Source organism: Hesperophylax consimilis, chromosome 18 (assembly GCF_061612785.1).
Source record: "Hesperophylax consimilis isolate HC1 chromosome 18, BYU_Hcon_1.0, whole genome shotgun sequence".
Lineage (NCBI taxonomy): Eukaryota > Metazoa > Arthropoda > Insecta > Trichoptera > Limnephilidae > Hesperophylax > Hesperophylax consimilis.
In genome coordinates, this window is record NC_142853.1 from 24,401,742 (window position 1) to 24,427,646 (window position 25,905).

General features: G+C 34.1%; 1 protein-coding gene across 1 annotated transcript; it reads left to right on the plus strand.

The window, feature by feature from the left end:
* Positions 1-1,592: 1,592 nt before the first annotated feature.
* On the plus strand, positions 1,593-19,706 carry LOC149415550 (protein claret segregational-like). Its single transcript, XM_089642450.1, has 8 exons — positions 1,593-2,452; positions 2,740-2,842; positions 9,507-9,649; positions 13,008-13,131; positions 13,434-13,533; positions 14,361-14,511; positions 16,838-17,101; positions 17,564-19,706. The coding sequence occupies exons 1-8, from the start codon at positions 1,601-1,603 to the stop codon at positions 17,825-17,827; spliced, it is 2,001 nt and encodes a 666-aa protein (XP_089498576.1). The 5' UTR covers positions 1,593-1,600; the 3' UTR covers positions 17,828-19,706.
* Positions 19,707-25,905: the final 6,199 nt, after the last annotated feature.

The window sequence follows — 25,905 nt, forward strand, 5'->3', positions numbered from 1 at the left end:
AAAAATATCCACATTGAGTTGTGTAGGATAAATCGAAGAGTATTGAATTTTTTTACTGGTTTTCTTTTGTGTATTCAATAATGTCATCATTGAACTTTTAACAAACAATTTACTTTTAAAAATATTCTACTGTGTAATTATTATTACGCGTGACAGTTGTTCTGATGAAGGCATTATCAAACGGGACAAATTTTTTTATTTACGAAAATTTACCCATACTATTATTTTTCTTTTAAAATACTGGTTTGATATCTGATGGAAAGTTTTTTATGCCCTTTTGAGAAAAATTAGCGAAATATAAGATTCTACGCCACCGGTGAGGTTGATTATTATATTTTTACTTGTCGATAATTTGTCACGAAAAGCCAAAAACATTAATAGCAGAGTCATCGTCAATAAAAGTCCGATACTTAGGTTGTTCCCTTTTGACAAGAGCACTCTCTTCCCAATCCTCCACTGGACCTCAGTCCATATTTTGCAACCCACTTTAAAAGCATAAGATTGTTTATAACAAATGTTACATACTTGTAGATTTTGAGTTTAGTGGAGTATTATACTGCCCTGAAGAAGCAACATTTATAACAGATGTTACATATTTGTAGATTTTGAGTTTAGTGGAGTATTATACTTCCCTGAAGAAGCAACATTAAAAAAAAATTAACTGGACACGGGAGGCCCTAATGAAAAATTGTCATCTTGGATGCTGTGTGGAGGGTCCTTTTAGAGAGAGGAAGTTCTGGGAAGGAAAAAGGTATGAGGGGTGGGTAGGAATCTGGGGGTCATTGTGTCCAGGAGTGACGGACGTATGCATGAATCCATCCCCCCCACTTCGGTGCAAGGCGATGGGTCGAGAGAGAGAGTCCGGCTAGAGAAGTCAAAAGATCTCCCCCGACGAGTTTCTCCCGATTTGACCCCATCACGTAGTAAGTTGGCAAACTCATCAGCCGCCAAGACCTAAACAAACCTTACCCCATTCAGCATTAGATATAAAAAATAAAAGTGGTGTTTACAAAGTTATTATTTAATTTTAAATTACAATGTCACATCACAAAGTGTCTGCTTCATAAGAAAAAAATGCTTCTTTTATGTAATATTCACATTGTTAATTTTTCTCATTAATCAACATTACTAGGAGGGGTTTAATAATACACAATGCTTACTTTGAAAGTCCTGATTATATGTTTTTCTGACCAATAATAAAGCTGAATATTTCTACCATATTATTTATCAATAAATTCATTCTAAAATAATCGGTTGAATTTATTATGAAAAGTACCTATTTTCAGGATTCATAAAAATATTCCATCTTTAGTTACTTCTCTCTGTCTTCTAAGCACACAATCCCAGTATTTTGCGTAAAATGTTGGTGTACCTGGTTTCGCATTCAAATTTCAAACGGCCTCCAACCGTTTTACTGACTTTTGTTTGTGTCAGTTTGTACTCATGTCTGCGCATGATTTTGAAGAAGTGGAATAGTATTTCCATATTTTAACGTATTTTATTGAAACAAAACAAACGAGCGATCTAATTGAATTGTCAAATAAAGTTATGTGCTATTAATAATTTTAAATATAGAGATACATTTTCTAAATTTTCAACTATGGATTCGTTAAGTAAACTTCCAAAAGTCAAACAAGTTTGGCAACCAGCTAGAAGTAATTTATTGAGAAGCATTCCGGGCCTAGGCGATCTAGCATCAGCGAAAGAATCATTACCGGTTATGAAGAGACCTCAAACCAATTTACGGAGAAGTAAGTCCTTTTCGGAACTTCAAATACGAAAGCCGATATCGGATAGAAACGGGATGGTGTTGCATCCAATGCTTCCGAAAGGAGATATGGTAAAGTCCAGCGGATTCTTAGCGCATAGTAGAGATTTGGCGAAATCTAACGGGTTTTTAAATCAAAATAAAGAGAATAAACCCTTTGTCAGGAATACCACAACTGCTGTTAAACGAGCTGGTGCGCCTATTGTTCCAAATGTAGCCGCGAAGCTTCCACGGAATGCCAATGTATCTGCCAACAGTTCAAAACCCGCTGCGGTAGCGAAGCCGGCAGCTGTAAACAAGAAGATACCGCTTTATGACTATAAGGCTCGCTTTAATGATCTACTCGAGAAGCATAAACCGATGAAGGAGGAGTACTTAGAGTTGAAGAGGACCCGTGATACTGTTGAAGAGGAACTGGAAGAGATGAGAACGCAGTGGGAGAGTTATGCAATCACACTAGAAGAGTACAAAAAGAATTCCGAAGTTGACAGAAGTAAAATTAACCAACTGACCAATGATAATGGTCAATTGTTAACTAAATACGAACTAGTTCTCAAAGAAAATGAAGAATTGAAAGCCCGACTTGGTGAAATAACTTCTGAATTATTTTATTCAAAGCAGACTCATGAAGAAACAACGAGGAAACTTAATAACAGTGAGGAGGTCAATAGACAACAAGAACAGGTATGATTAAATTACTTTTGGTTGGAGAGTTAATGGTAGTTACATAGGGATGGTGAGATTCATATCTATTCAATAGCATCCAGCGGTCACATCATGCATGATTGATTTGCCCCAGAGGTGCTGGTAGAGTGTCACTTTTCAAAAATGTGCTCCACAGTTTCAACCTATCTACTTTCACAAAATAGTCCTTGAGTCCTAGATTTGTGTATTATATTCACATTAACTGTTTAATGTTTCTTATCAAGATTTTAAATGGCAAATAATGAACTAGTTGTTTAACGTTTTAGCTGATAGCGAAACAGGCGGCCGATGTTGAGGAGTTGGAGGAGTCCACCCAGAAACTACACTGGGAGAGACGCAGCCTACACAACAAGCTACAGGACATGAAAGGTAGAATCCTTTTCTTTAATTATAAAGAAATACTGGTAAAGTTTCTTTACTCCGCCTATGCTCCGTCCAAGTGGTAATTAAAACATTTAGTAGTATTTGTATGCACTGGCGCCATGTTGACAGAGCTCCTTAGTAGTAAGTAATTAGTAGCGTTTTAGTTGGCTGAAATGGGATTTATTCTATCTTTACGGGTGACTAGCTCCCCACACCTCTGCCGGCGCATGCATACTTGTAGTGGAGTGAGGCTACGGTCCGTGTGCACTTCTTTGCGCATCGTGTGAAGTGAGGGAATTTTACTTACTCTTAACGCAATAATTTGAGTCCATTTAAAAAATATATTTATTTATTAACGGACATCGTCCAAACTACAAAATAATAACACAAATAAAGTAAAATGAAAAATACCGGAGTAGACAAAGGTACATGAAAGCAAAGACATATGGTAGATATAATACAAGAAAATAAAGTGACAAGTCGAATCAAGTCAAGAATACGCTGTGGGTCAGGACCACGGGACACTTATAATATTCCGTCACTTGTTTAGCGACTGGCAAAAATCATTCAGACTTATCCCAAAAAAGTTAAGGTTTTGACTTGAGTTGACCAGTCTACACATTCTGGACAATGGTGAATAATATCCATAATTTGTCGAATGATGGTTGAGGAAGAGCAGTTCATTATTTCTGAGTCTTTGCGAGGGGATATTGAAGGGAATGAGTTGCAGTAGAGTAGGTGAATCAATAATACCATTTATAATTTTGAAGAAGCAAACGAGGTCATTTCTTTCCCGACGGACTTCCAAAGGAGATAGGTTTAGAGTTAGTTCAATTTCATCATATGAGTATTTGCCTTTTTCTAAACCTAGCCTCCTAGCAATCCCTCTTAAGAACCGATGTTGAACAGATTCAATGTGTCGAATGTGGACAGCATAAAAAGGAGACCAAATAACACAAGCATATTCAAGATGGGGGCGAAATTATTTATTATTTAGCAGTTTACCGTGGGTAGTACTGGGTAGTAGAAATGGGAAGATTCATTCACAATAATGAATCAATTCAGTCTTATTCCCCTGGTCAAGTGAACTAATTCATTTAATTCCTTGATTCGACACTTCATTTTGATTTTGTACCTAGATTGCTCACATTAGGAACCTTAAAGAAAGGAATAATGAAGCATTTTTTCGCATTCAAATAAATGTGTTCGTTTTGAAAAAAACATTTTAAATAAACACACAAAAAATATCAAATATAGGGATTTATTTTGTACATTGCAGAAGTACATTTATAACTTTACTTAGTAAACCTGTATTTGTAAGCTTTACACCTTATAGCACAGAGTTCTTAAAGCGAGGAGACATTTGGAGTAACTTAAGTAAAAAAAGATATGTCGCTCCACAAAATAAACATGTTACAAACTTTTTAATAAATATGTTATTTTACGAACAAAAATAAAAAGTAATTTTACAAGTCACTAATAAAATCGTTGAAATGTCTGCCGCAAAGGACACGGAAGGCGCAGGGCGCTGGACCTGGAGAGGAATAGTCGGATGTTTATTTTTTAACTGCCATTTCCCATGCAGCCTGTTCCAGCGCTCTAAATTGTGGAGCAATGCATCCCTCCATCTACTTCAGAAAACTGACACCAAAGTTCGCTCCTTTTTCTGGAAGAGATAGATCTTGGCTATTCAATATGTTGCTTTTTCCTATAAAAAACGAAGGTAAAACATCATTAAACGATACCAAAAATAAAAAGCCCCACTCGATTTTTCTTTTTTTGCATAGAAATGCTGGCAAACTGAATCCCAGAATAAAAATTATTATTATCTTTCTTCCTAAAACTATCTACATATTTACTACAAAAAGTAGGTACCTTAAGATAACCTTTACATAAAAAATATATTATTTTAGGGGCAATGAGATACATTCTTAAAGCAATTATAAGAACTATATTATTATTATCCCACTTTTGTATATCCGACCCGGTCACCTGGAATAAGCTTCAACAACATATATATTATATTTATTTATTTTAATGTTTGTAGGTACTTACCTCAATGGTAATGTTAAATCCATGCGCCAAGTAAAAACTGATTGAAAGTCTGAAATTGAGTGACATACAATTCAGTACAAAAATACAGAAATCAAAACAAATTACTTGTTATCATCACACACAATTCGACAGTCAACTGATCTCGTTTTACGTCTACAAGTAGGCAGGTACATAAAAAACATACTTATAAGAACAATATCGTAAACATTGTTTTGTTTCTAAGCGTATTGCATAATTTTCGCATGTGGAAGGAAGAAAAATACAGGAGATACTTTCACTTTTTTACTAGGATTCAGATTCCAAAGTAGAAAGTTTTCATTAAGCGGACTAGGTACTAAATCGAAGGTTTAGCCACGTGGGGACTAACGACGAACCGATTGACAGCTGGCATAGTGCAATGAATTAGGAACTTCTGACTAGTAAGTATGTTGTGTCATCTGCGACATTAATGACTTGCGTTCTTGCAGACGGTGCGGACAGACCTGTAACTAGTAAGGAAAGGGACTCGTTAACGAATAGGGAATTGGGAACTCTGTCTCGAGTGTCACTATGTCTCTCTTCTGTTTCACTTATTCCCTGAGATTGAGCGCTTGTCCGGACAGACTCGGTACATGGGACATAGGATTTGTATCTACAACGCGTGACGTCACAACAGAATACGGAATAAATTCATTAATTCCTTGACTGGGGACTCGATGAAAAGAGTCTTTTGGATTACGTGATTTAGTGCGACAGGGCACAGTACATATAAACTTAGCGGCGCGTCGCCATAGTACCGTAATAATATTTAATTAGATTTCTATGAAACACTATAATATTTAAATAATTTAAAGTGCACATCATTGCCTTATTATCATGAAATAATTAACTGTAAAATATATAGAAAAAAATGCCAATGATAAGGAATGAAGATTCAATTCCTTTTGAAAATGAGAATAAGATCGAGTGTGTTACAAAATTGAATTAATTCAATCAATTTTGCCCACCTCTACTGCGTTTTTAGCTAACGCAAGTAAGGCTCGTCAAAGTTAGCGATGTATTTTACGCAGTTTGAATTTGCCTGCAGTTTGCCTCGGAGATCGGTCGTGTTTTTGAGCTGCTTATTTCGTTTTTACTATATTGTTTTCATATGAATGCATCGTTTTATTAAAAAAAATATATTTAAAAATTAATTATAAAAAAATTATTTCATATCGTATCAATTTGAATTTGAAAACTTTTTTTCAAATAAGATTCCAAATGGGGAGTGATAGTGAATATGAAGATATTGATAATGAAAATGAAAATATTGATACAGAACATTCCGAAAATGATTCCTCTTGGCCAATTTCGAGTTCCGCATCAGAAGAAGTACATCCCAGCCGGCCTCTCGAATTAGATAAATGGACAGAGATCGATATCCAAGCAGACATACCAGTATCATCAGCCCCATTTGAATTTATAGAAGTATCATTTTTTCACAACACTTTTTATTAAGAGGTTAAGAAATTACAGTAATTTTTTTCATCAATGTCAACTAAAACTGTCTAACTAAATTAAGGGTATTTTTAATTATTTTTTTTTAATATCAAAATTCATACTAAAATTAGTTTTTAATGTTAGAATTTGTTTATTTCCGCCAAAATATCGCAGGACATCCACACGGTATTATCCATATACCTATGTATCTCAGAGTCTAACACGTTGCCGCAGTTCGACATGTGCTCGCCAGCGTGGTTAACCCGTTGCTTTTATGTAAATTTGAATTATTCATTTTTACAAAAATGTTAATTTTGGGAATAGGTGATTTTGGTTGCGGTCGCGCTGTCATTTGAGTTGTATCATGTGCTAATAACTTCAATTTTATCGGTTTAAATTTAACAAAATCTTCTAAAATGTCAGGAGATAATGCTAATTATTATCCCTTCCAAAGTTTTCACGCAAAAAATGGTAGATGCCTTAAGCGACCTGTTTACTGACATATTATTATATAAAATGACAATATTGAGGTGTTTTAAAATAATTTTTTGTATATACACTTATGAAGATCACAGTTACAACCATCGATAAATCTAAAAAGACATCCACAAATCATCTTAGAACCTCAGATCATCATACAAAACTACACAACACCAAAACTGAATAGCAACCTCTCCCTCTTTTTGCAAAGTACGCCATGTAACAGAAAGAGATGTTTAGTTATTACGTTGTACACGGATTACATTGGACGTCAAATTTCGTTTGACCAATCATGGAGCGTCACACAGTATAGCTTTTAAATCACATTTTAAGAACAATTTATTAATTCTGAGAGTACAAATATAGAAAAATTATATATGTATGTTCAGAATCTGTGTTTTTTGTCTAGATGTTTTTTGTTCTACATCAGAGGTCCCCAAACGTTTTTGTCCCGTAAGCCACGTCCCGATTTTTTCTGTTTTGGGTAGACCCCTGCTTTCATGTAACCACAAAAAAGTGACATTCCCAAAAAATGTGGACCCCCATTTACTGCACCCTCAATTTTTTTCTCTTTTGACCATGGACTGCAGGGAATGGGAATGACTGGTCTACATGAAAATATTTTTCAAAATAATTTTTACTCAAATTCATTATTCTTGTAAATTGGTATTTTTTTTAAATGTTATTTGATATTTGCACTCGCCATACTAAGAATATACATGTATTGTGACTGAGAGAAGTAAAGACAGTAGTGTTTACTATTAAATTTTCCCAGGTTTATAATCTCTCGAGTAATATTTACAAAATAAATGCCTTTATCCATGGAGATTTGCGGGTATTCAGGCTTGGATTTTGCCACGCTCATTCAAAAAATCGTACCTCCGAATATCAATATCTATCATACAAACTGCCTACTGTGGTTTAAAGCCAATGAATCCACCTATATTTCACTGTGTATCCCATATTTGTTAGTTTTGTAAATTAGCTGTTTGAGGATTTAGAAATAAATAGGAAATCTTATATATAAATAAAAATGTAAATGTTCGTTTGTTCAAAATCTTAAATCTCTGAAATTTCTTCAATAATCTCTACGAAATTTTTACATAACGTTTCATTTGAATAGGCGTGTGTTTCCATATACCAAAATTATTTAGATGTCATCTGTGACAGGTAAAAAAAGGCTTAAAAAAAAACAACGCCATCTGTTGGACATAAAAGCAAAAAACTATTGTTTATCTGTATGAAATGTATTTATATATTTATAAGACTTAGAAATATTCTTAGACTGGAAAACCTAAAAAGAGTGTACTATGCGACTGTTCAATCTATATTACAATATGGTATTATTGGTTGGGGAGGAACATATAATAAAATTTTGAACCCACTTAAAGTAGTTCAAAGATTGGTAATCAAAGTAATTTTGAAAAAACCATCAAAATTTTCTACCGAAATTCTTTTTACAATTTTCAAAGTACCTACAGTAGACAAAATGTATCAAAAATATTCAATACTTCAAATTTACAAAGAAATGCAGTCAAATACTCATAACTTGCAATTCAATACATCAGCAAGATACCAGAAAACTATTAAAATCCCAAAATTTAACACTAAGCTCATTCAAAATACCTATCTTTATCTAGGCATAATTTATTTTAATAACCTTCCATTGAATTTAAAAAATATCGAAAATATTCAGGAATTTCACCTTAAATTAAAAAATTACCTTAAACTATTATAAGTCCAAAATACGTTTACTACTTACATCTAGAAGTAATATTGTTTAAATCTTGTGTTGTTTCTTTATAAATTATTTACCTTAATACTAACATGTACATAATTGAACTAGATTTCCCTCACCAAACACAAGAGCATTATCTCTTTATGGTGAGGAAAGGCTACTTTAATTTCTATTGTTTTATATCTTTTTTTATCCTGTATACTTATCTGTGTAAATATATATTTTTTCAAATATTAAATAAAAAAATAAAAAATAAAAAAATCTATCTGCACAGACAGACGGAGCCACAGCTACGCGTGGCGGGGCACAGCTAGTTTAGAAATAAATTCGAAAAAATCGTTTACCTATATTTGGGCAGCCATTGCTGAGCGATGAGACCTAAATATACCCGTAGCCATTGTTCGACTGGATAACCAATAACTTCAAGTAGTTAGGTTTCTTATATTGCATGCTCACAATTATGAGAGTTGTTTTAAGTAAGATGAATGCTCCTGGATATAATTTTAAAAATATGTATCCACACACCGTCAAGACCAACACGACGTACTGAATTTTTTTTCATTTGCCCGCATGCAGAACTAACCTTAGGATAAATTCCCAATTCCCCGTAAATGTGTGCAATGTAACATAAGCATCTCTTGTCCCCATCCTATATTCTTGTTCTCTTTATCTTATTTTTTATTGTTTAATAATGTAAAATAAAACACCTGTCTCTAACCAATATTAACACAACTTTAAAAAAAAATTAACCTTTTTTTAAAATCTTATTTAGGTTTGTTTTACAAAAAGCTGTTTGTTTCATAGAAATAAATAATAAATAATCTATGCAAATATCTTGCATGATAAATAAAGGTTAACCTATTAGATTTTAATATATTTTTTTAATTTCGTTTGTTTGATTTTATCTCATTAAAATCTGATGTGATTGAATGTTTTCAGGCAACATCCGCGTGATTTGCCGCGTGCGCCCCGCGCTGGCTGCGGGCAAGCCCGTGGCGGCCATGAGCTTCCCCGACGCCTGTACCATCGAGCTGGAGCGCTTCGAGCCTGGCAACCGCCGCCTCGCCAAGCACGACTTCAAGGTGGGTCACTAACATCATAAACCTATTATGTTCTACCGTAAAAAGCCAATAGTTGTCTATATTCTTTTTGAATCATTGCCTCATTGCTGAAGATTGTGACCTCTACTTCAATTGCCTTATGAACCAGACTACTCCACTCCTCATGGTCTTGCAACGCATGGTGAAATGTGGAAGCTGACATTCCTTATTCCTTTGATATTTGATCACTCCAATGGTTCGGTGATATGTTGTAGGCAGACAGTTTTTTGTAATTTTTATTAGTTTCTATTTAAGGCGATGCACTACGTTGTGTAATATTTTAAATCGAGCCGTTATCAATAACACTCCTTACGTAGATGGCGATAAGGTTTAAATTCCAGCTTAACCTGTCCGGTGGTGAGTTTCTGGAAAGAAAACGGTCCCGCTGGAGGGAGTTTTTTTAACAATCAAAATATAGAGAAAAATAAATGCCACCTCGTAGAGTATAAAAAAATAATAAAAAAATCCTTATTAACTAGCACGAAAAAGTAAATACTAAGCTATTTAGAAGGAAAAAATAAAAACAATTTTGCATAAATCGCCAACCATCGAAATCGGAGCAGATTTTTGTTTTTACTTAATAAAAATCAGATTCACTTACCACAATTTTAATGATGCCAAGGGGATCAAGGGGGGAAGAACAACTTTTTTCACACACTTACATATACGTATTATTATTTACACTATTGTATTTTCATTATAAAAAATCAACATAGGTACACAATGTATATGCAGTCAATAATTACGATAACAAAAACACTAATCTAATTATTATGTACACTATCTTAGGAATAAAATTGTCTTCACTAACTAATACTGCTTTTTCGTATGGTAGTCTTCGAAACATGGATATACGCAAAATGCAAGATTGCAGTCGGTGCACATATATTTCGTGTCACTTCTTTTTTGAGCTCAAACTGCTGTATGTCTACACACATGGCGTTGTCGTTGAGTTCGCTTTCCTTGGGCTGCAGTTTCTGGTACAAAACGGAGAAAATGTTTTCCTAAACGGCGAGTTGGTTGATCCACTACTCTCCTTCCTCCAGAAGATGCCGGCCTTGGCGTGTGATATATTTCGATCATTTGAGACACTAAGTTTTCCCGGAATTCGTTAAATGATAAAACCTTTTGCGTTTTCAAACGATGCAAAAAGAAAGCATTTAGTGTTCCAATGTCTATCAATCTGAAGAAAATTTTCTTATACCATTTCAGAGACTTCCTGAAACTGCTTGCGAAGCCCAATATGCGGTCCACTTTGTCAACAGCTCCCATATTCTTGGTATAATCTAAAACTACCTCTGGTTTTTATTTTATTTTCCCCCGTGGGGAAGTCAATTTTATCAGTAACAATCATTGCATCTGTATGTATGTTACCAAGCATAAGTACATCCCTTTTATTGTGCCATTTCAGCGCCATGAGATTGTTCGAATTCAAAGGCTTCATTTCAGTTAGTTGAATCGATTTCATGAATAATGGGCGTAAACTTACCCTGATCCCATTTACGATGATCAACTTTTCTCTTTTTGGATGTTGAACAACTAGGGAGAGTTTCATCCTCATCAGATGTATCAGATTCGTCGGATGAGCTATCCGAAGGTATTGGCAAATCATGAAGATCCTCGTAAACCTCTTCATCTTCACTTTCGATTAAAATATCAGCAATGTCTTGTTCATTCAAAGGGTTAACCATTTTTTATAAAAGTAAAATATTTAAATTGAACAAGTTATCAATACGAATCACAAAGTCAAATCACAGTAAAACACTGTCCAAATTATTAATAACCTAAAATAATAAAATGTCAATGATAATAACGAATAATATTTCAAATAGTTCACAGCACTCAGATTCACTATTGAATTTTGTTCAAACTGTCAAAAACTGTATTCAAACTGAAAACAAACACTGTCGGTACAATATATGTAATAAATATTCACATCCAAACACGTGAGGTAATTTTTAATGCAAGATGATTAGGTTATTCAGTGTAAAAACAAACAAAAACCACAAATTTCACTTCACAAAAGACGTCGCTCGCAATAAAAATGTTGTTTACCACCGACTACCAGACGGTGACGTCACGAAATATTTTAATTGTTAATAACTCCGTTGGTAATGTACCTAAATCGCTAAAAACTTTTGCAAGTTATGACAAATTGTCCCTAGATGGCAGTAACTATCGGTTTTCCGGATGAAATTCAATTATTAATTAATTTTAGGCGCAACCGTACGGGTACGGTCATACTCCTTACGAGGAATTTTTTTCTCACCGTACCTGTACGGTCATACCACCGGAAAGGTTAACACCATCCGCCTGTTTTGATTTATGCAAGAAAAAAACATAGCCAAAAAGTGCCTTTTATTTTATTTTGTGGATGTTCAGGCATAAATATTTATTTATTTTCCGATCATTTTATCAATAACTTAATTTGCCACATTATACAATAAAATCATCAAATCAACCGAAAATGGGTTCTTAAGTAGGAGATTTTGAACTTTAAAGCAGTTTTCATGGGCCTTTACATTAGTTTTTTCTGGGCTTATAAAAATACTTATCTACAAAATACTCGATTATTTCAAAGGCCAAGATGTATTCTACTCGCCGTATTTAATTAAAGCATCTGAAATATTTCTAGGCGACCAAATTTTCAAACCAAAAACACATGATTTTGCATTACTACATATGGCATCGCCTTAAGCAAATGTTGTATGTGATTATAACATAAGTGATAATTACAGTAAGTTATATTATTTATAAATCATATTAAGGAATATGTAGGTATAAAAGCAAAAGCGGTGAGACTAATGTTGCAGTGTTCACACAGTCCTCCTTACTAGGGTCTAATTTAAAAAAATATATATTTTAGTATATAGAACCTACAAAGCGATGTATGAATGTGAATGAGGCAAGGAGTGTGTGCCAAAACCGAGTTGTTTGGATGTCCTTTGCCATGTGTTGACTTTAATTTCAAATATATTATTTCCTGTAATTTTTTTGTTTGATTTGATAGGGCATTATATAGTTTCGCATCATGAAATTTATTATTTCTCTTTCCAAAAGATGTGTTCAAACTGGGAATAACCAGAATATTTTGACTTATTGGCCTGGTTTAGTGTTTATGTTTGGCAGTGTAGTATTCAGATGTTTTTTTAAAAGTTAAAATTTTTTAATAGTTGATGGCCTCTTTTCTATGCCTAGCTCTGACAGAATGAATAAATTAATGTGCCTGGTTATCCAAGGAATCCTGAACATCCTTCTCCAGCAGCACATTTCACAAACAATTATTCGTTAAGTGTTGTGTTAAAATCATCATGTCTTTATCTATGTGTTACATCCACAGTTTGACCGAGTGTTTGGTCCGTCCAGCAACCAGGAAGACGTGTGGGAAGAGGTGTCCTGCCTTGTGCAAAGTGCCCTCGATGGATACAATGTCTGCATATTTGCATATGGACAGACTGGATCAGGTATGCATACTTTATAATTAAAGCAAATTCAATGTATTATGAATATAATGGTTTTGATTTAATAATAATAATAATACACAAATAATGGTTTTGATTTCTATGCATGAATCCAATAATTTTAAAGCATGTACTTGTTATATTATTGATGTATGTCAAGCTTATATATTTTTAGTTTATGAAGAAATAATAAATATTGAAATACCCCACATAGATGAACTCTTTTATGTGCTATCCTATTCCAAGTCAGGGCTAAACTTTAAAAAGTTGAAAGCGGTCCCCAATGTATGTTGCTTTGATTCCAGGAAAAACATTCACAATGGAAGGTTCAGGAACAGAGCCTGGAGTCATCCCCAGAAGCTGCACCATGCTGTTCCAGTCCATCAAGCAACTCTCCAAGTCAGGGTATGTTTTGCCTTTGTATTGTTCAATCGAATTGATATCAACATTATTTTTCCAATCCTTCCAAATTGTCTCTTCAATTTTCTTTTACATTTATTATAAATCAAAAGTTTGTGTTTAATGTTTTTTCGAATTCTGAACATAATATTTGCGGAAATAACGAGAGTTTTGCTAAAAACACATGGTTTTGGAGTTGCTGGATATGCTTTTCAGGTATAGATATTAGCCATAGAATAAAGAACAAAATTAGAAATGCCTTCCATACAAATTTGCACGGAAACAAATGTGCTACTGACTTAGTACCTTTTGGTTATAGTTTAATATTTTAGCACGCTGTCTGTCTCTATTACACTTGCCTGAAATATATTTATATCTTGGTGAAACACAGTTTTGTATGGAAATATAGGCCCAAATTGGGCTTATATTTGGATCACAAAACATGCCCACATGGCACTTCTTGTGTTATTCTTTATTCTATGATATTAACTATACCTAAAGCAGAAAATCTGTTTGTATTTCTAACTAAAAACTCTTGATCGATAAACTTTGGTGTCATGAAATTTGTATCTGGAATTTCTTGGTCGGTACAGCAATTTATATTTTGCAACATCATTTGCATTGTGAGCCAAATAATATTTTGCACAGTAGCGACGCCCCCATTGGACTAAGTTTGTACATCTGTAAATTTAATGCTCTTAAATTATATAATGACTGTTTCCAAAAGATGTAGGCAGTAAGAAAACATCTAGAGATAATAAATTATAGTATGTGAGAAAATTTATAAGCAATTCATGAATGTGTTATTTATTGTAATGAGCCCTTTTTTGTAGTTGGGAGTACACGGCCCATGCCTCCTTCCTGGAGATCTACAACGAGCAGCTGTACGACCTGCTGCAGCCTTCCAGAGACCCTCGGGAACTGGACATCCGCATGGTGGACGCTAAGGGCTCTGATGTCTATGTTACCAATCTGACTGAACAGGTAAATGCCCGCTTATTATTAACAGCAGCTTTCTGGTTCCATTGTTTGGTCAGTTAATATCATTCCATGTCTAGAAGAGATCATCATCATTTCTACAACACCTTCCCAATCATCAAGGATGCTGTGTTTGCCTTTACATCATCCAATCACCTTTGTCTAATCCTCAACACTCCTTCGTTTAACAGGCCTCATATTATGGTAACTACCCATGCTCGAAGGTTTTACGTTCATTCAAGCATGTCTCAACTCGTTGATGCTCGATACTTTCTGTTTGACATTGAGCAGTTGGCTTGATGCAAAAGAGATTTAACTGAGCGTTTTGGTGGTATATCTATAGCAGGGTACTCACTAAGTGTACGAACACAAAGAACGCGTGTTTCGGCTTTCAGATTAGCCGGCGAGTAAGCGGCCGACCGGCGCAGGCGCGCCGACAAGAATGCTTGTATCTAAACGTATGAGAACGCACATAGTGAAGGCAGGTTCAGATTTGTGTCCGCGCGCTGGCGCGCCGAGAAGCTTTACCGGAATGAATTCTTAATTCCGGCTCGCCGGATCGGCCGGTTAGTGAAGCTTGTTTTGGAAGCTAGTGTCAAAACATAAACAAGTCCTGTCAAAATGAGCGACTTGCTAATTGCTGCTGTTTTTAACAAATCGCCGATCTGGGATAAAAGAAACCGTTTACATAGCAACAGAAATGTTGTCGACAAGTGCTGAAAAGAAATCAGTAAGGATATGAATGAAAACGGTACGAACAAAAGTACGAACTGAGAAAATTTTATAATAACCTCAAATGTCACGAGTGAAATAAGGTATTGTTAGCAATAATAAAACGCTAAGTAAATTGTTATGATGAAATATTATATTGTCTTCACGGTTTATTACAATAATAACATCCAATATTCAGTAAGGTTATATCGCGCATTGCACAGTTCCAAGTCTCAGCCGCTTGCAATCCTTGCTCGTCCCGCGGTTGGCCGCTAGGTGGCGGTGGAGTCGCTCCCGCCTTCAACCAGTAGCGCCTCTGCCGGCCATACTGTGAACCACTCGCGAAGTGTAGATGCCTGATTGGCTGACAGTGATGAGAGTGGCGCCTCTGGCGGCCAATTGGTGAACTAAACACTGTGGCGGCAGTATTTGAATGCGGTGCTAACAGTATATTTAAAAATCTTTCTTCGTCCGCCTTAAGCTCACTAAACAAGTGATGATATTCACCATGACTTTTTCTACTACTATAAATTGGATGAATACCAATTTTTTTTATTTCTTAATTTCAAGAAAGAATTCTACAAAAGTAAAAAAACTTCTTCCGACGAGGTTGACATTTTGTTAAAACTGTCAGCTGCTATCAGGCTACCGCGCAAATGGCGCGGATTTTACCGGCGTTCTATGTGTCCACAACTCGGCGCCTATCTTCTCCGGCGGACTCAGGCACTGAGTGCTGGTAATCTGAAAGCCGAAACACGCGTTCTTTGTGTTCGTACACTAAGAGTGTAGCATGTAACGTATCTGATACTGTATCAATCTGCAAGTGGGTACGGCTCGTCCACGGTAACCGCGTATCCAGCTATGACCTCCTGGATCCGCCTTTAGTGCTCGCAGTGTGCTCGCAGTGAAACCGCCGTCGGCGGGTCGCTGCGAGCACACTGCGCTCAACCCGCGAGCGGTTCGCAGTAGGCTCGTGCCTACGTATTCACTTGATACAGTATCAGATACGTTACATGTTACACGGTTAGGTGAGTACCCTGCTTATTGCGTCTTGTGTCGAGCTGCTTGAGCTTGTGGATGCAACGACAAGCATAGAAGTCAACATGTTCGATCGAGCCAAACGTGTGTACATAGCTTGAAGACTTATTATTGAGTAATCTCTTTGGTGGTCGGGATTTTTCCATCCTTGCTACGTGCTCTGCCCAATGAATACTCTCAGTGTTGTAAATCTAATTATTTACGGCTGTCGAAATAATTGGCTCACGTTGTTCCTCGTCTGCCTGACACCATTGTCTTGTATGGGTCTTTCTCTTCAAGATATCCAATACATTGTGTTAGGGTCCATCATTCTGTGCTGTAAATTACATAGTAGTGATATGACTGTTTGAATGTTCTATAGGGTTTGGAGTTGGTAGAGAGGTTTGAAAAGTCTTTGGAGACTGTGATAGTATCTTTTAGCCAGGGCGATTCTTCTGCTAATGGCTTGACTAATGCCATTTGGTCGTTTTCCGAGCCACATAAATATTTCATCCGGCTTTGAACAGATCCCATCATATGTCTCTAGTTTTTCCAATATCCCTACTAAAATTTTCATGAAACTAACCAAACCTTTAAATTCCAGGAAGTCCACACTGCCGAGGACTTGCTCCGACTCGTCGCCCGCGCTCAGCTGCATCGCCAGACGGCCGCTACGGCTGGCAATGAGCGCTCCTCCCGCTCGCACTCCGTCGCCAGGATCCGCATCTGTGGCAAGCATGCCGGACGGGAGTTGCAGCTGGCGGCGCGTCTGTGCCTAGTGGATCTGGCGGGCAGTGAGAGCGCCAAGCTGACGCAAAGGATCAAGGAGACCAAGAATATTAATAGAAGTCTGTCGGAACTTGGACAGGTGGGTCTTCTTTTTTTTTGCACTTTGACAATAAAAAAAATGTGCAGGTATTTAAGTTATTATTGAAAAAAAAATTTAAAAAAATGGACTGCAGTTCCTCATTGTTAATTTTAAATGGGATGTATGTAATACCTGTCTACTGTATATGGTATATGAAATTTGTCCAACTTTTACTGTCAGAAATTTATAGTTCAACGAAATTATTTTCAGCTCATCATTGTCATCATGTACTAAGGAACTTTGGCATACCCATTTAACTGTAAAAAACTAAATATAGCATTATTGTTGTATTGAGATTACTTGGATGAAACTGAAATCTTGCCCGTTTCACCTAGCTCTTCAACAATATTTAAAAAGGAAGAGTTTACACAGGAAGCAAAAAAACTTTTAATAAATGATTGCTCTTTTTAAGCTGCCATGAACCATAGTATAAATATTTTATGTTGAATTTATTTATTTCAGGTCATTCTAGCCCTCCAACAGAAGCAAGAACACATCCCCTTCCGGAACAGCAAATTAACCCGGCTGCTGGAGCCGCAGCTGGGCGGAGCGGCCAAGGCCTTGCTGGTGGCGGCCGCCGCTCCGTACGAGGACTGCTCACACGAGTCGCTGAGCACGCTCCGCTTTGCCACGCAAGTTGGTCACTGTTCCACGGCAACCGCAAGGAGAAACATCGCTCTGGCCAACCCCACGGCCGCCCCCGTGCAAACCCCTAATAAGCACTGATTGATTGATTTGTAGTGAAATGTCACGACTGGATTGATTGATTTTATTGACTCATGGTGAAATGTCACAACTAAATTGTTTGATTGATTTGTTCATGATGAATCATGACCGGATTGATTTATTGATTCACGATGATTAAGTCTACCCCCGCACATATGCCAAATAAGTACTGCTTGATTGATTTGTTCATGACGAATCACGACTGGATTGATTGATTCATTTGCATTGATTAACCAGTGGAATGCTGATGGGTCTGTAAAGAACATGCAAGCATTCTAATATTTTCCTTTTTAGAATAATTTCTGATGCAATTTTGAATTTGATGAAATGTATGAAAAACAAAATCGGCATCGCTTGGGCTAGTAACTTTAGATTCCACTTTTGATTTTTATGAATGGCGCTTCTCTGAAGACTTAAAAAATATTTTTAATAATCACTGGTTGATTGATTTATTCATGAAGAATCACCACTGGATTGATTGATTCGTTCACAACGTTTAATGTCAACTGGATTGTTTGAGTCATTCATGATGAAATCACAATTGGATTGATAAAGTGAATTTTCACAATTCGATTGATTAGTGTTGAGTCCTATAAAATTATTTGGCGAAGCAACAAACTCTGGCCTGGGAATGTTATAACCAAGCCCTTCACAATCAATGTGTTAAAACAATGTCACTGCGGAATGCTGTATGACTTTTTTTAAAAGGATTTCAACAGTGCACCCATTTGATCAAATTGCTAAGAGAGTAGGAAAGTACCACCTGAAAACGGGTGCTAATTTCACAAATGAAAATTTAGCATATCTTTTATAATATAAAAAAAACAAAAAAATAACGTTATGAATTTGACTTTTTTTTGTTTGTGACCAAGTTGACCAGCGATTCCTGACCAGGGGGTATAACTCCGACCGAAAATTGGAACCGTGAATATTGTGAAGTCATAATGTTGCCTAACTATATCCATCAATGAAAAACTCTGAAAGTCTATGGAATAAACTTTCAGAATTTTTCATTGGTGTATAGTATAATAAGTAGGCTCCGAATGAGAATAATTGTACTGTCTATATATTGGCATATCTATGGTTTTTTAGGACCAATTTGTTTCATACAAAAACCCTGAAGATATTGATCTATTGAGTGGTTTATGTATGTTCCTGACATTATTTGGAGTAAAAAATGTAAGTTAAATTCTGTCCTCCGGTAAAATTTTTGATATATTAAAAAAAAAAATCACTCAGCCAAGTAACTGCCTAAACCCTTATCCCGACCTGTCCAATTCCCACTGATTTTAATAGTTAAAAAAATAAGTTTAAAAATAGTCATCGATTCATTTTTGCTCCAAACAATGCCAAAGTAAAGGAATCACTGCTTTAAGTAATTCAAGTATGTCCCTGGAAACCATGTTTTTTTTTTTTTTTTTTTAAGAATTTTCTAAGGATTAATCTTTTCGGAAAGACTGTAAAAATAATTTTCACAGCTCCATTTTTGTGAAAAATCACCTTGAGTGCGTAGTTAAATCTCTTACTGTAGTATTGTATTTTTTCTATTCTTGTAAAATATGTGCCCCGCTTTGTAAATTATTTACCCTTACTTAATTATGATTATCTGACTAAGTTCAAATTTTTTTTATGTAGAAACGTTTTCAGTTGTAACTTTGAAGTTTTCTTAAATTTACCCAATTTTCTGAAGCCATCTTGAAACATGTTTTTTTTTTAATAAGTTTTCCATCGTAGATATGTAGATAGATTATTTTTTAAATTTGTTTTGTTAAATGCCATATATTCCTGTGTCTTCAAATAACCTAAATTAAAAAATAATATATTTCCTGCCGTTTATGATTTGACTTATATTTTGTGTGTAGGCCATTTAACATTTTAGTATTATGTTATTTAATTAAATATTTTTAGATTTACGAACATAGTAAATTTGCTATATGAATAAAAGTTTTCAAATAATAAGAGTTTTGTATTTAATTTATTCTGTTTGTTCACTGATTTATGTAATGTTTTATTGTGGCTCCAGTCTGTGCTGATAGAGAAACAATAGGCCCGCGTTGCTTTTACGTCCAACAGATGGCGATGTTTTTTAAAAAAGCATTTTTTTACCTGTCAGGTGACATCTATATAATATATCGAGTCATGAAACTACTTAACAGGAGGCTTGTCGCTGATCAGATGCTCCTTTACAAAATTATTACCTTAAAAGTTGACTGCCCGAAGTTGGTAAACAAAATAAATGTCCACGCACCGCTTCGATATAGCAGACAGAAAACCCTTTTCTATATTGACAAATGCAACACCAACTTCAATCAAAATTGAACCTGCATTTGGTATAACAAAAAACTTGCAAATACAGACCTACGAGGGAACATTTTTAAGTTCGCGGAATGGGGGGTAAGGAGTGGAAAATAAAATCCAAATTTATTTTTCCTTTTCAATATATTCACTAGCTACCCTAATACATTTTTCGGATCTTTCAATTAAGGCGTCTTAACAAGCGGACGAGAATTCAAATTTCGTTAAAAGGCGGTCTCGCGATCGGACGTTTTTTTAGAACGAGACAGAAATACCGCATTCATTCCACTGCCACCCGAACACCTGCGCGGCTGACGAAAACTACAGCATGGTTCCGATGAAATAACAATTATTGTTGTAGCTTTCTTCCTAATAAGTAGTTACATACAATTTGTAAATTATACGTCGGAGTGCGTAAACATAAATAAATACAAATGCAGTGCGTTTACATGGTAGATATAAAAAATTTCAAATATTTGTTTGATTTGATTTTTTTAAATTTATTTTACATAGGTTTTCCAAAAGTGAGTAAAAATCTTTTGTTTTACATATTTATTTGTTTGTCCGAAAGGTATTACCGGTAAGTTTTATTTCTAATACTTATCTTTAAAGTATTACTTGATTTGATACGTATGACATTGAAAAGAGGGTTTATTCCTTACAACTGAAGTAGTATATATATATTAAAACTAGGTTTTATTTCCAACTATTTTCTACGGTACCTACCTACATATGTAGTTATGCGATTGCATAATATTGTATCGCTTTCATGTATTTGTTTTCATAGTTAACGGAGCGACCTGACTCGTCTAATTTTCGAAAAGTTATTAAATTCACCAGGTAAATTTCGATTGAAAAATCATAGGTTAGTATGTCAAAAATAACCTCGCCTTTTTTCCTAAAACAAGAAACTCAATTCACAATATGACATTATGAAACTGACAAAAATTAACACAAAAAATATTAAATATGTTGAATTATACCAATGTAATAGTGAATTGGACAATAAAATAGAAATTATGAACAATAAAATGATTTGAATCGCACATCACGAATCAAAATTCATTTCGTTCGTGGCACTTTTTGACCACCAATCACAAACAGTTTCACGTACTTTGGCATAAGTTTTAACATAATATATACATGAAACATCGATGACAGACATAAACTTCTGATAGTCCATAGTTGATTCTTTTCCCTGGAAATTAAACAACACAAAATTATCGCCAAATGTTATAAAAATATGTGCTTATTCTGACTGATTCTTTCGAACGACCCTGTAGCATATAAGTACGTACAATGTACACGGATAATTAAATATCACTAACCTTTGTTTTTTTTTAAAATATATCTCCCACGTACGTTTTTGATATCGTAATTTGTGTTTTCTAATAAAAATTTTGTTCCAAGGGTATTTTCCTCCCCATTTTTAAGCGAGGAATTTCTTTAAAATGTTATTAACTAGACCGGCGTGAATCACACGTCCGCTTGCCGCCCGGTCGCGGCGGAGAATGACAAAATTTTGTCTTGTGCCGAGTTAATAAAAATGCACAAACGCGAATCGAAATTAATTACTATTATATACTTAAGAATATATTTTTTGGTCATAAATTATTTCTAATGTTTCAATAATGTCTTGGTAAATTATTTTTGTAAAAAAATCTGAACTATACCAATTTGTAAGACCATAAATAAATAGTCAAATTGAGGGATTTTCGTCATAAAACGCGTGTTCGGATTTATTTATTAGTAATTTTATTTGAAATAAAAACAAAATTCTTATACATACATATGATAGATAATTTATTGATTGTTTATACTGTATTATTATATGATTTGAAATATCTGTTGTATAATACAAATTCTCCTTTGAAAATGCAACAAATCTGCGCAACGTCCAACTGTAACACTTTATTATGATATGAAAATAATATTATTTTTCAAAATTTAACATCTTGCTTTACTAGATAAAATAACGATCTTTCAAAATCAATTTGTGTTTTTTTCTAGAAAAGTGTGCATGCGTCTAAAACTGGCCTCAAAAATGCCAAATTTCAGGTCAAGTCTACCTATTTCGTATATATGTTTGATATAATTTATTGGCGAGTATTTTACAACCAGTTCTGTATTTATGAAATATTTTGTAGTCAGAGATAGAGTTGCTCACTTTGAAATTTGGCCAGATTTTTTTGTTTTTTGTTAAGTGTTTTAAGTCACTATTAAACCATTTTGGAAATTTTGATGACTTCATTTGGGTTGAGGGTACATATTTTTTGATAGCCATGTTGATGATGGAGAAAGAAGATTCTAGATTATGATTGACATTTGTGTTTTTGTCTAAAAAATACCAGTCTGCACTTTCTAAGTTTTATTATCATCAGTGGATTATCTGCTTTTGCAAAGTTGTATGAATAATTAGGAACAGTGTTACAGTTAGTATTATTTTAAGGGATTTGATGTGAAATATATTCTTTATTTTATTTATTTAGCACCTATTAACTATGTACATATTTGTTGGTTTAGATTGATAAAAATAAATTATAATAATTAATTATATTTGTGCAGTAAGGAATAATTAATATTATAAAATATAATTAATTATTTATTATTAAGGTGATTCACTTATGTCGTGTAATTTTTGGAATCAGGCCGCTAACTATAACAATTTTTATATAGATGGCGGTAATGTTTAAAATCCCGCTTAACACCAGCTACCTGTTTTGATTTGTGCAAAAAAATATCCAAAAGTGTGTTTTATTTTATTTTGCGAAGTTCAGACATAAATATTTATTTATTCAAGGCATTTTTTACCAACCTAATTTTTTTGGGCTTATAAAAGTTTTATCAAAAAAATGCACGATTATTTCAAAGGCCAAGGACTCTACTCGCAGCATTTAATTAGAGAATCTAAAATATTTCGAAGCGACCAAATTTTCAAAACAAATATGATTTTGCATTACTTCGTAGTGCTTCGCCTTAATTCTATTCAACTTTAACTAACCTGTCAACATTGAGGTATATAGATATAGTCTATATTCCTATCATAATAAACGTAAAATGTTGTTCCCGTGCAGGAAGTTGGAAGGGTGGTGTGGCGGCTGTCGATGTCGCCCAAATCCTTCCGACCGTGAAAGCCCACTGCGCCACCGCCCGTCACATTTGGGTAACTGGCGTGCCGACTTTGAGTGTTCCTTGAGTTTTTAACATTGAAAAGCCAATTTACAGAACTACTGGATATGGTAAAACCCTATTTACCAATGGAAGGTTATAACCATTGCTTGTAATTTGATAATGCGCTGTATTATTTGTGTAATAATGAATAATATTTAGCAGACCTTTGCATTTATGTGTTATAATATGCAGTTCTGACCTGTGAACCGGGAAAGAAATAAAAGAGCATCGCACGATTTATACTTATATTTAAATAGTACAATATAATTAACATAGCGATTTCTTTGTAAGAAATTAATCCCAAGTTAATGAATACACAGTATAATATATATGTTAACATGACTTGTGATGCACATAAAGATTAAGGTATAACACGACATTAACAGATAAATGCTAATATTGCAAACATTTCAAATACATACATACATACTTTTATTCAAATAATACTACGTTAAACTATCTGTCAGTTTATAACTGGCCAAAATAGCAAAATAAGACTGATTGTTGACAATTTTGCATGCTTTCGTACATTTAGATTTACCCATGGTACATAATATTGGTAATATATTTCACTAAGATAGGTTTAAGGGTCTTGTTTTATTTCAAATTGAATGTTCTCATGATGTTGAGTTATTTCAAACTATTTGGTCAATAATTTATTAGATATTCTTTTCCAACCTACTTGGTAGTAATATTATTTTTGTAAAGATGCTTTTATGACAATCATCTTTGCATTATCTAAAATAATTAATTTAAAAAGTTGTTTCGGAGATTCTAAGAGAATGATCTTAATGTTTACAATTTCCACAATTCATGCATTTAATCAATTTTATTTTATTTACAATTAAATTTTCTATTACCGTGACCAATTATCATTATTTATTTCAATTTGAGGAAAGTTGAGATTTAGAATTTACAAGTTTTTTGAAAATAAAAGTTTCCCTAAATGCGCGTAAAATAAAATAACCTACAATATTATTACAAAAAGCCAACAGATTTAGAGTGCTTTGTGTGAAGATATATTCTTCATTTAGCCGCGTGGTATTTATGTTATATTAATGTTATTTCGTACTTAGTTGTGCTCTGCTAGGTTTTACCTTAAAAGTATTTAATTTATGTATGATAATTATATAATATTAATTCATGATGTGGTAAATAGGCAGTGACAAATTAATTATTACTGTGTTTAGAAGAAATCTCAGTTTTTAAAACTATGCATTCAAACAGGATTTATAAATAATTCTATCTCTTTGGTTTTAAGAATGTAATATTTCAACTGAAATCCGGAATATTGTTATTATTTTAATAGTTCCATTATTATCACAAAATAGTTATTTAAAAAGGGTGCTACCACAGACATGCACATTTTAAAACATCAAATATTGTTTATATTTATTTAAACGAATTATTCTTTATTCCAACGGTCCCGAAGAACAATGTCGGATGTGCAAATTTGTAGTTTTGCCGTAGAGTTGTTTAAAGTTTCATTTCTGCATTTTTACTGTTTTTGAGATCAAGAAATATAGTGTTATTTGTAACTCCTATTTATTTAATTGGAGAAATATATTATCGAAAACAGTAAAAATCCAGAAACGAAACATTAAACAGCTCTACTGCAAAACTAAAAATTTACAAATCCGACATTTTTCTTCGGGACTGTCAATTTAATATAAAACGAATAAAAAATCATTTTGTTTAATTTCTCGAGCAAAATTTTTTTTCAACAAAATAATGCAAATTTAAGCTTTGGTGTAAAATTCGCTTAAACTAAGCGTATCTTATAATAAAATGATTGTGTTGAATGATCAGTCAGTTATAAAAGGTAGGGTACAAAAAGTTTGTATAATCAAAGCAGTTAACTTTGGGAAGAAGCATTATTTGGACTTTGCCATTTCACATACATACCTCCAAGTAACTCTTGTCTTCCTCCAAACTGCAAACATTTTAGGCCTTTAATATTTTTTTTCTCTGACCAATAATTTGAGTTGTGCTTTAATTTAACCATTTCATATTCATTATGCTGCATAACTTTTTTTCAATTTGTTTCACAGTCCTAAAAAGGGAAACTAACTAAAATTTTTGAATTTATATATATGTGTTTTCAGTGAAAAATAAGTATGTTTTACTTTTTGCTAATACTCCCTCAGGAAAGAATACGTTTACCAGAGTTCAGCTTTTTCTTCAATAAAAGGTTTTATTAATTTAGTATAAAACTGTTTCGGTCATCCAATGGTGCGTTTATCGTTTTGACAAAGGTGTTAATTATGCAAATGTTCAATAGAAGACAATGTAAAACTTGTGCTAAAATCACTATATTTATACAAATTACACACTGAAAGTTGTACAATATTCTAATAGAGAGTAGAGGGCATCACATACAGTGTTTTTTGTCATTAAAAAATCACTTTGAGACCTACAAAGCTGATAATTTATCAGCTTAGTTCGCAAAGTGATGTGATTCGTTTTTCCGAATTCTCGAACCTTTGGTACAATTGCATGATTAGTCCCTACTTTTAGTGAAGTTTCAGAAATCCCGCCCCTTACTCGAAGGCTAAACACGCAAACATAGTTTCTATTTGTAAATTTACTAATGACACCCTCCCGCCAATATA

Excerpts from the sequence above, each read along its gene's own strand:
- LOC149415550 (XM_089642450.1), top strand. The coding sequence starts at position 1,601 with ATGGATTCGTTAAGTAAACTTCCAAAAGTCAAACAAGTTTGGCAACCA. Across the intron at positions 2,843-9,506 it reads CAAGCTACAGGACATGAAAG|GCAACATCCGCGTGATTTGC; the intron begins GTAGAATCCTTT and ends GAATGTTTTCAG. Across the intron at positions 14,512-16,837 it reads TTACCAATCTGACTGAACAG|GAAGTCCACACTGCCGAGGA; the intron begins GTAAATGCCCGC and ends TTTAAATTCCAG.